Source organism: Leptonychotes weddellii, chromosome 3, assembly GCF_054177405.1.
Source record: "Leptonychotes weddellii isolate Sample4059 chromosome 3, ASM5417740v2, whole genome shotgun sequence".
Classification (NCBI taxonomy): Eukaryota; Metazoa; Chordata; class Mammalia; order Carnivora; family Phocidae; genus Leptonychotes; species Leptonychotes weddellii.
This window is the reverse complement of record NC_138371.1, coordinates 102,002,559-102,014,150: the sequence shown is the minus strand read 5'-3', so window position 1 is coordinate 102,014,150 and position 11,592 is coordinate 102,002,559. Positions and strand designations below refer to the sequence as shown.

The following is an 11,592-nucleotide window of genomic DNA, read 5'->3' as shown; positions in this document are numbered from 1 at the left end:
ACTCTGAGCATTTACCTGTCAGGCTTTCTGCTCTGATCTGGCTGCTCTGAGGGTCTGGGAAGAAGCAGAGGTAGGTTGGCTGTGGGATAAAAACCACTCTGCCAGGCAATACTGGACATGTGCTGCTGATCAGGAATAGCATTCAAGGGGGCCAGGAATTGGGGATGGTGCAGGCATAGGCAGGGATATGCAAAGCCAGTCATAAGACTCTGGATACCAGACATGGTAGGCTTGGAGCAAGACTACAGTATGACACCCATGGGCCCTTGGCACTTTTCTTTCCTGGGTCCCTTCTGGCATTAAAAAAATATATATTTAACATTATGTTTTACAACTGTTTTTGTATAAAGATGAATATAATCCAGGCTCGATATTATTATCATTATTATTTTACTCAGGTTCTTTCTTTTGTTTTTAAAAGCAATTAAAATTAAAACATTTTAGTTGGTTCATAAAAATATTGTGGTCCTAGTGGCCAGTGGGAGTGTGTCCCTAAACTCCACAGAGAAAACAGCCAGGACTTCCCTTTGCCCCTTAGCAGATAACAGCTCTGCCCTACTTGAGGGATGATTCTCCACTTACATTCTACCTGCAGGAGTATACCTGGAACTGTAGGGAGAGGAGCAAGAGTGAGTTCTGGAGTAAGAATTAGGTCCCAGGGATTCTAGTCCACACTTGCTTCCCACCAGATGTGTGAGCTCCGACATGTTGCTGAGCCTCTCTGGGACTGTTTCCTCACGTGGTAAATGAGAACGTTGGGCAAATGCTCTGTAAATTCTCAAAAATTGAAAAGCAAAGCTCTCAGGCGGGAAGAGAGGCCGCCCCTTCCCCGGAGTGGGGGCAGAGACAGACAAAGTCGCCTGGTAAGGGTTTGGCGGACAGGCCCAAGGGACCCCGCGCGATGCGCGCCTGTGTTTTGTAGGTGCAGATGTGCAAGGTGCGAGTGCACTTGTTTTTTCTTAGGAAACACTCCTAGGCTCCCAGTCCTAGCGGGAACGTCGCGGGAAGGGGCGTGGGGAGGTGTTCCCTGGGGTCCCTGGGCCGCGTCCGCGGATGGCCCCGCGCCTCTCCAGCTCTTTGGGGGACCCACACCCAGAGCGGGCGGGACGGGCGCCTGGGCGCGTCCCCTGAGACCCGCACGTGCCCTGCGCGGCCTAGCGCGGGGAGGCGGGGCGTGTCGGCGGCCCGGGGCGGGTACCGGGGCGGGGCGCGGGCTGGCGTTCCGGGAGCGCCGGCTCGGCAACGCGGCTCTGGGTCCTGCCGGCGGGCTCCGGCGCCCCGGTTTTGCGCGCCTCGGCGCGGCGCCCCGAGGGCCACCATGCTCAGCGTAGTGCACTTCCTCCGGAGCTTCTTCAAGGTGAGAGGAGGCTTCCGCGGCCCCGCGATGGGCGCTGGGCAGCGTCTGGCCGCGCATGGGGAGAGCCGGCGTGATCCGCTGCGCCCAGGGCCAACTGCTGGGCACCGGGTGGGTGGGGGCACCTGGCCACCCCCAGCTTTCCGACGTGCCGACCGGGAGACCGAGAGTGTGGCCGCCCCAACCTCAGGGAGGGAAAGGTGCGGCATCGGGGGCTCCCGCCGGCCAGCCTCTGCCAGGGCAACAGACCGCCCGGTGCCCAGCCTCCCCGGCACCTAGTGGCCCTCGGCAGGCAGGGCGCTTGGCAGCCTAGGCCCCTGCAGGACCGTCAGTTCTGGGGAGGACGGCTTGTGCCTGACACCGTAGGTGCCCAGGAAGTGGTTGATATTATTATTACCTCCGTTGAGGGTACCCAAGGGTACTAAGGGAGGGTGCCAAGGAGGTTGGGGCACCATTTTGAGGAAGATGTATCTAAGCAGGAGGAGGGGAACAGGAACCTGAGAGAGTGTTAGACTTATGCCCAAGGTAGACCCTCCCCAGACCCAAAGTCTCTGACTATTCACAAGTGGCCGCGGTGATCCATTCATCTGGGGTACCTCTACCTCCCCTGCCCCCAACGGGAGTCCCCCGGTGAGCAGTAGTCTCCAGGGCACTATCAGAGAGGTAGCCCTCTGCAGATTGCCAAGCTCCACCTCCCTCGGTGAGCAAAGTGGGAGGTGGGTGGGAGGGAGGCAGGGTGGGGATGGCTTGACTGCCTGCCCAAGCAACTGCATACAAAAGAAGCAGGGAAGAGCTGCTAGAGTGACAGCCAGAGGAGTGGGCAGCTGTGAGTGGGGCCAGGCCAGACAGCGGGGCTGGCCACGGTGGGAGGTCCAGCTCTGCTTAGCTGTGAGGCCGCCTTCTCCTGGAAGTGCAGACTGAGCGGGCTCTGAGAGCTCTGGGGAAAGTGGCAAGAAGCTAGATGACCCAGAGCTGGGCCTGCATCCAGCTGCCCTGAGCCCGTTCCTCAGCCAGTGTGGAAGAGCAGCCTGTGGATGCTCACACCTTCAGGGATAATTACTTGGTTACAAACATCAGCAGAGGAGAGGGATGGAGTCTTTGAGGCTTGTAGGGTACTCACTTATGCGAGTGAGTGCAGGAGATGCCTTTGGAGAACACAGGAGCCTGGCTGGTGTCAGAGTGTGGCTCTGAGCACACAGGCACCCCCTTCTGAATTCTGAGTCTGCCTCTAACAGGGTATACAATCTTGGGACATAACCGCTTTGGTCTTTGTTTTCCCACTTCAAAAATGTGGATGATAATTCCCCACCTTCCAGGGCGGGTGAGAGGATCTTATTACAAAATGTCGTGTTTTTATAGAGGTGAGTCTGGGACCCTGTTCCTTCCCCATTTATGGTAGTGACAGCAGCAGGTCACCTGGGTAAGGGAAAGTTGGCCAGGCAGAGTCTGAGATGCCCTGCTGGCCACAGAAGGTCATGGAACAGGCAGGTGTAGATGGGGAAGCGGTCGTTGGGTAACTCAGGGCAACCCCCTTGCCCACCTACTGACTGGAGCCTCCTTGGAAGGGGGAATCTTTGGGAAGGTATTCTCAAGGGACACACTATCTCAAATCCCCAACCTGTTCCAGGAGGCTGTTCTACCCTTCCCTGTGCCCAGACCCCAGTGCTGGTCCTGAGATACCTCAGACCTCTTTCTCTGCACATACGGGGTGATTAGATGTACCTCTCAGAGGATCTCCCTTTCTGCTGTCCTTCAGAGCCACCCTTGGGAGGGGCCCTAATACCATCACAGTCTACTTCTGGCTGTGCAGGTGTATCTTGCAGAGCCACCTGTAAACACAGTTCACACATGTTCTTCCTCAGACACTGATCATAAAGAATGATCCAGGAGGCCACAGGTGCGGGAGGTGAAGGGAACCACCTGCTCAAATCACTTCCTGATCCCACCTGGGCCTGGGCCTGTATTGACCACTTGATGGGCACCTACTTCGTTGTTGATTGATCAAGAACACTGTGTTGTCCTAGGAAACTCAGCTCCTTGGATCCCACAGTCAGACCCTGGTAGCAGAGACACAGTCAGTCTCCACCAAAGCCCAGGCCAAGAGCAGCCCCTCAAAATCCAGGTCCCGGGTAAGACTTCTGTTGGGACTTGCTGCAGACTTTACAGTGTCTGGCTCTGCCGTGGGCACTCTCATGCTGTGGGGTCCACGGGGTGTGACAGAGCCCTCCACAGTGCAGGTGGACCAGAGACCTTGTGCTTGCATGGGTCCCACATGAAGCTCACTGCCTTTAGGATCACCCAGGAAATGAGTGGTAATAACACACCCAAGGAGGAAATATGTTGCTTCAAAAATCCGAGGTCCACCAAGAATTGTGTATCTTCCTTTGTGGTAGGGGGCCAATGTCCAGCAACATGTCTTTTGCTTTTAAAGGGCTGTCCCAAAATGTTCCATACAACTGGGCACCTCTGCTGCCTGCCTGGAGCCTTCACTGAAGTGAAGGGTACCTGGTCACTTGCTGTTCTCCAAGTCCTGTCAGTACACAGCAGTAAACCAGCATGAGGTCCTTTGGGGTAGGAAGGTCAGGGTCTCTGCTAACTAAATGGTGGCACAAAATCAGGGAGTAGCTGAAACCCCAAAGCAGGATGGTGAATTATGTTAATGTCCCTGTCTTGGGTAAAGCAACCTACTTCTATTGATCCCTGAATGTTAAGACGGGAAACATACACACATACAGGCACCCACAGCACCCACAGGAACAGTTTTTACCAAATCATTGGCCAAGGAACATAATGGGTCTGTTCCATTTAAGAAGATCATATGTGGGACAGCACAGAACAGTTGCAATTACACCTGAAACAATTCACTGGCATTCTTCATGATCTCAAGTATTCTGCATAAGCCAAACTGGGAAGTTGAGTAGGAATGCAGGAGGGATCTCCACTCCTGGTTAGTGATTTCCTATTCAACAGAGATTATGTATTGCTTATGACGCCCTATTTTGGAGGGGAGAGGGTGTTCCAGAGGCTTCTGGTAAAGCTTTCATACCACAAAAGTCTCCATATCAGGGATGAAGGAATCAGAATGGAGTTTCTACCAGGAACTGAGCATGTCTCTGCCAACTGAACACCCAGGAGCTCGGGAAATCACCATCGGACAGATTCAGGATTCCAGTGGACTGCTATCAGGTTGGATGCACAGCAAGGCTCCGTTCATGACTTGACGTGCCTCTCACCTCTTATGGGCCCTCACTCATGGTGGTGAGCTGTAGTGGCATCCTGAGCCTCCAGGAATTAATATTAACTCTGAGCAAGTGTTCAGTAATCTCTGAAAGGTCTAGGTATTTCTCTGTATAGGGGCCTTCAGAAGGTTTACAGTATGCACTTAGGATGTTTTTGCAGGTAATTACCTTCCCTTCATTGAAGGAACTTTGGATCTATTGACTCAAGTTTGGGAATTAGGCAAGGGGTAGTGGAGTTTAATCAACGAACATTTATTAAACACCTACTATCTTCCAGACACTCTTCTAGGCACTTGTGGAGCCCTGTGTTAACCAGACCTAGTTTAATTTTTTTTACATTTTTATTAATATTACACAGGTACAATAGGACTCAATTGGTTTTGCCCACCCATTTCAGTCCTGGCAGCCCCATGATTGATCAGTCAATGCCAAAGGGCTCCTGGCATCAAAACATTCTGATATTACTTCTCCTCCTTGTCATGTCACCTCCTGCTATCCCATCTGTAGAATTCCCCCCAAAGGTAGCATCTCTCATCAGCATTGCCAGCTGGTAGAGAAGAGTGTTATGGCAGTTTTCCAAGATGTTGACATTCTCCTTGCCAAAGTATTTTTTGGTTCCTTGAGGGGTAGGGTGTGTCTTTTTGGTCCTCTAGGGGACATAGTTAGAGGCTGCTCTTGATAAATCTATTCTAACACTCTATTCCTCCAGATATTTGGATTCCTTTAAGTAATTTCTGGCTTTCCTGTTTCATTTCGTGGGGCGGGGGGGCGGATTATCCAGCTGAGGTTTTAGTCAACCAACACATCACCTGCTGGAATACATCTCGGCTCTCCGAGCTAGTACAGAGCTAGTACACTGACTCTAGAATGGATGGGCACACCCATGTCGATGCATTCATCCTGACCCAGAATGATGTTCTTCCCACCTTGGTCAAATACTCTCAGAATCCATTTCCACCAATCTCCTCAGCTTCTTGCCAGTACATGTTAGCAGAGTCATAATTTTTTCAAACATGAGCCTTTTTCTCCATAGTTTGACTTTATAATTGGTTCCCATAGCCATGCTGAGATCTGACTCTACTTTGTTCTTGGGGCAGGGAAGGGGGCGGGGGTGGACATGAGGAGAGCTCATCTTACTTTACAGACCAGGTGGAAACAGGCTCTTGAAGCAGCCAGAGAGAGAAGCAAGGACTCAGTAAGTTTGTGAATCCTCCTCTGTTAGGGGTAACAGAGCCCCATTCCTAGAACCAGAAATCCCACCCTTTCTTAAATGATGCTCTAACTTTCACACAGGAGCAGGGAAGCAATCCAGTGGGCTTTATAATTCATCAGCCCACAGATGGATGTAATCAGATTGCTTTTGGTTTAGAGATGTCTCAAGCCTGTGGCTACAAAAGAGAAGAGACACTGCATATATGGTCATAGTGAGTCCCTGGGAATTCAGGGATTTGACTTTGTTACTCTCCCTTTAAGCTGACCAGAGCAGTTGGAAGAAATAAGCCCACCCCATAGTACTTGAATTCTTCATTCCTTTTTCTCAGGTTTTGTTGTAAGAGTCACTTTTCCCCTAAACCCTAGTGGACATTTGGCCATAGCTGATTTGATTAGGGGTTTGCCGTGCATGCCTAGTGGGATGCCAGAGTTCCATAACTTAATTCCCAATATATTTTCACTGCCTTTGGCCTTAATCAGGTGGAATAACCAATACAAGACACTCCCTTCCCCTTTCCTGATTGGTCTGTTATCTGAAATCATCTTGGTACCAATTTCTTTACTAGTGACGGCTCTTGGTTGCAAAAGACAGAAATAGACTCCAGTCAAGTGAAAAAGTAACTGTCTTGGCAAGTTGGAGGGTAGCTCATAGGACCCAGCTTGGGCAGGGATCTAGAGAGGCAAAGCACAGTAAGTCCTTCTAGGTGGGCCAGCTGCTTAGGATGCCCCTGGAGGACACTCAGCTCTACTGCTCCTCACTGAGAATACTTTCTAACACCCTCTTATAGACATTTAGGTTTGTCCTCAAGATCCAAGGTCCTGGCTGGAGCTCAGCTGAGCTGCCCTTTGAAAGGTGGGAAGAGAGGGTATCTGCCCCCTTTCTATTTCTGAGATGGGTGGGCCCCAGTTTCTCAGTTCTCTGGGATTCCCCCCCCCCCCGATCAGGACTGCTGTTCAAATCCTGGGCAGGAAAGCAACAAATACCACCTCATTGTGTGCAATTAAGGAAAAATCCCACCAGGATTCACTCATCCTCCCAACTTTGCGGGTGGGAAAGTGTAAGCCCCAGGTCCCTTGGGACATTTGCTAGGGGGTCACCTACATGTTTGAACTCCTCTGTGTAAAGGTCATAGTAGGTACCTGAGACCACAAAGACCCTGTCCTATGAGAGGTCATAGAGAGGCTGTCCCTTTGAGCCCTAAAGAAGCTGGTCCCACTGGATGGCAGAGAGGAGAGGGTGGATGGGCGGGACAGACCAGGCATGGGGGCCAGTTGTCTACCAGGAGGCTCTCAGGACCTCCCCAGGGCTGCTTTCTCCCTGCCACTCCTCAGAGGTTCCCACCCTGGGGCCTGCTCTCTCACACCGTACTTCATAAGCCTTAGTTGTGGCCACAAGCCAGAGGTCCCTGGGCATGGTCCCCACCTTTTGTTCTAGCCCCTCACTCTGCTCCCTCTGCCAACTTGGGAGGCAACCATGATAAGATCGCCTCCACCCAGCCATTTAACATATTCCTTGAGAACTTTCATATTCTGGGTCCTCTTTTCTCCTCCTACACTGTAGACTCTGAGAGGGCAGGGCTGGGGCTTAGAGCATAGTGTGTCCTGGGAAGTGCAAATGGAGCCCATGAATGAATTAGCTGCAGAAGACCTCAGCCAAGTCAGAGCCCCATAGAATTAAGGGGGCCCCTTAATCCAGAGGGCCTGAGCAGGCAGGTTCAGGGTGGATTTTCTGGAGACTCCTACAACCTTCTCTCTAAACTCGAGCAAGCCCAGCCCCGCTCTCCAGACGTGGGGTGGCCCAGCCTTCCCCGCTCTGGGTGCCTGGCCTCCCCTTTGCTGGGGGCGGTGACAATACTCTACTACCTACTACAGACTCAGCCCTTAAAGTGCCACCCTGAAACTCCAGCCAATCTGTAACCCCAGGGAGGTGCTGGGCTAGAATTTGCTCTTGGTCTCATGTAGGGCTTGCTGACCCTGGATGTTTTGTTTGCTTCTCCTGCCTAGTAGAACTGGGCAGCATGCCTGCACCCTGGCTCCCTGGCTCGTGAGGGGCGCTCTTTCTTTAGGGAACCCTTTCATGGTTTCCTCATGTCTGCAATGGGCAGTCTCCCCCTTGCCAGTTGTAAGGCTGTGAGTTTAAGTGATATTGCCTGTTCTGGCCCCATGCCTGGCTTCTGAACCCTCCTGAGGTACCCAGTCTGAACCTTCTGGGGGTGTGGGTGGTGCTGTCTATGAGGCCCTGCAGCCCCTCATCTGGTGACCCATGTATCACAGGTCATCAGGTTGGGGGCTCCCCCATGCTCACAAGGTGCCCTGTCCCAGGGTGCACTCACTGCTTCAGCCTCTTGGAAGTTCCCTGCCCCATTTCTCTTTCAGGATGTACTGTTACCTCCAGAAAGTCTTCCTTGGTGCCTCCCTAACCCCTTCAGGCCCTTCTCTGTGCTGCAACTCAGCTTCCTTCAGTCATAGGAGCATACTGGCTTATAATTGTTTGTCACCCCTACACACACACACACACACACACACACACACACACACTTATTTATTTATTTTAAGTGGGCTCCATGCCCAACATAGAGCCCAACACAGGGCTTCAACTCACAACCCCAACATCAAAACCAGAGCTGAAATCAAGAGTCAGACATTTAACTGATTGAGCCACCCAGGTGCCCCTTTCACTTGTTCATTCAGCGGTACCTTTATTAAGGGTCTCCTTATTGCTATTTCTGTTTCTTACTGTTCTTAGGAGACCCCATGACCACTCAGTATAATTTCCTCTTCCCTCATGTTCCAGCTTTTCCATCTTACTCTGATGTATGATATGCCATACACATTAACACAAAAACAAGCCTGGTTACCTGAGGCTGTAGCCCCCCTGAGCCGCAATTACATGTCAAGCCACTGGCTACCCCCAGACCAAGGGGGTCAGAATTCAGGGCAGGGGCCTCAGCCCTGGCTTCTAGGCTCTGGGGTGACTCTGTGCAACCTAGCTGAGCATTCCTGTATGGTAGACCGTGAGCTGCCTGCACAGTCCATCAGAGCAGGGCTGTTCTTGGGGTTTCTCCTGACTAAAGGGAAGCTGAAGTCAGCCCACACATTGCCCTCCAAACCCCCACCACCCTGTAATAACTGAGGTGGGGAGGATGTGCCTCCCTGCCCAGTCGACACCACCCTGTTGACTGTAGTGAATATGGGTAAATCTAGTCGGTATCCCACTACAGACCCATCCCACCCGGGCCGGCTTGATATGCCTTGAGCATCATCTGTGTTTGTACCAAGTAGGCTGATTGGCCTCTCTTTGACAACTTTTTGCCTATGAGCTTGAGAAGGGATCTTCTTGGAGCAAAGTCTGAGTCTAGAAGCCACCTGCTATGGCACCTGCCCCTCCTCCCGGTCCCTTTGCGTTGGTGATGGGCCCATGGGGCCCCAGTGTGGACCAGCTCTCCCACGTTGCTCAGCGTTCTTTCACGCAAACCTGTCCATCTCAGGGGTATTGTGGAAGTTAGTTCGATAGTAAAAGATGGGAAAGCATGGGATTCCCTCAGCACAGAGTGAGCACTCAACATCTGTTAGTTATCTCCTTGTGCCTTTCTTCCCCCAAACAAATGTTTTTTTCTTATAACCAGTGGGATTGAGTGGAAATCCATGTCCTGATACTGGGCCGTGAGGGTGCTGCTTATGCTGATGCTGTCGGCTACAGTTCCTGATGTAGGGACAAAGTCCCTGTTCAACAGGAGATCACTGGCTATTAGCAACTCGCCTCAGAGTGGCTCACACAGCCAATGGGAGAAGCCAGGGTCCTGGGAGCGCCTTCCTCTGTGTGGACACTGAGGCTTTTGAGAAGATGGGAAACAGCTAAGTGGTGGTCTGTCCACACCATAGCAGCAACCGAGAGGATGAGCTGCTGGTGCCTGTGCCGGCCTGGGTCAGTCTCCAGAGAGTTAGGTTGAGTGAGAGAAGCCACAATGCCGAATGCTTGCATCTAAAATTCGAGACAGCACTAATGAATCTCTCGTGACAGCAAACTCATCAGTAGTGCCTGGGGACAGGGCGTAGGGCAGGTGGGGGCAGGAGAGTGGGATGACACAGGGACAGGAGGTGTTAGAGGCGTGCATTGTTCTGCATGTGGTGATAGCTTTACGCTCTTTATATGTGTCAGAAACCATCCAGTCATACTTTCAGTGAGCGCACTTGTACCTGTCAGCTACCTCCTATCAGTCACACCTCCGTCGAGCCAGGCTGTCTCCTTGGCAGAACCAGCCTGAGGTCTCCCAGCCAGAGTCTCTCGGAGCACCCTTCCTTCTCTGAAAACAAGTCCCTTCCTGGCTGCCATGGCCACAGAGACCATGATGGTTAGTGAGAGCAAGGTGGAGGCCCCATCCAAAATAGAGAAAGGTGTTTCTGGCTTCCTCGGTTGAGTGCTCAGCAGGAGACGTCCTTAGGACAAGAATGTCTGTGCGTCATCAATGATGTGTCAGTTCTGGCTAGTTCTATAATAGGTGTCAGGCCTGGGCACTGTGCCCACCTGGGGTGCTTGGTCGTCTGAGGCCTCACTCCTGGGAGTATGCAAATGCCTCCTTGCGTCTCAGTGAGGTAGTGTTAGAAAGATTGGCTGTGGCATTTGGGTCTGGTGAGGTGGGTTTGGGGAGATTTATGGAAGCAGGGCTTTGCTCTCCACTGGATGTGGGAAGGAAGCAGGGGCAATTCTTAAGAAATCTTTCCCAGCACAAGGGACAAGTTTGAGGCTAGATCTGGGACTGGTAAAGTGGCAGCCATCGCCCAGAGTAGCCAGCCCAGGGCTGTTTGGTCTTTGTGAGCTGGACAACATGCATGTTCCGTCTGTGCCCAGATGTGAATATAACAGGTGCTTGTTTCCCCATCGTGGCCCCAGAGTGGCCCTGCCTAAAGGTGATGTTCTGTGACATTGTTCATGTTCCACAGGATGATGCCAGGGCCCAGCTGTGACACCAGACCAGCTCCTGCATGTCGTGATGACTGTCATCTTTCTTGCTCATTTGGAAATGAGTAGGGTACCTACCTAATCCCCAAGAACTTTATCCACAAATACATGGCAAGACACTCCCAGCCCTGGTTACTACAGAGGGGGCCCAAGCAGGTATTTCTGGAAAAGCCCTGGGGTGATTCTGCTGTGTACTATGGCTAAGAGCCCACATATATTCCTGACTTGCTGAGTCCAGCAGAGTTGGTGCTCTGTGCCCCTCTCTCACCCACTCCCCCAAAGCCAGCTCCACTCTTCAGCAGGTTCTCTCCTCCCCACTCAAGAATCCGACCTTGCCCGGCCCTGTAGGCTGTCTACGTGCTGCTCTGTGCATGAGCCAAATCTCGCCACGGGGCAGCTATGCACCCTGTCTCTGTCCCTTAATATCTGCTTTTTACCTGGAGATGAATGCCTCAACCCCAAGAAGCCATAGGGAGAGCGTGAGTCCTCACAGCTGACTGGGCAGAAGCTGTAAGACAGAGAGACAGAGGAGGTGTCAGTCACCATAGTGGACTTAGGGGCACCATAAAATCCTAACTGCATATTTGGTATGACTTAGTTATCTAAATCCTCAGTCTTCGTATCTATAAAATGATGTCTCTATAAGATGGTTGTGAAAGTCAATATGCTCACATTTGTAAAATGCCTAGCCTGGAGACCTTGAGTGTTCCTGAGGACTAGACTCCAGGGCAGGAACACATTGATACTCTGTCCCCTGCTGGGTCTACCCCAGTCCCTTGTCTGTGAGTTCTGGAGTTTATAAAACATCAGGGAAGGGTTCATTGGAG

The 11,592-nt window shown here is 52.0% G+C and overlaps 1 protein-coding gene across 4 annotated transcripts in view; it reads left to right on the top strand.

The window, feature by feature from the left end:
• The first annotated feature begins 1,249 nt into the window (after nt 1–1,249).
• Nucleotides 1,250–11,592, top strand: part of ARHGEF4 (Rho guanine nucleotide exchange factor 4) — a 230,301-nt gene continuing 219,958 nt past the window's right edge. For all 4 annotated transcript variants that reach the window (XM_081814675.1, XM_081814676.1, XM_081814674.1 and 1 more), the window contains exon 1: nt 1,250–1,357. In XM_081814675.1, coding sequence (XP_081670801.1) covers nt 1,319–1,357 — 39 coding nt within the window. In that variant the 5' untranslated portion in view covers nt 1,250–1,318. The remainder of the gene's footprint in view (nt 1,358–11,592) is intronic.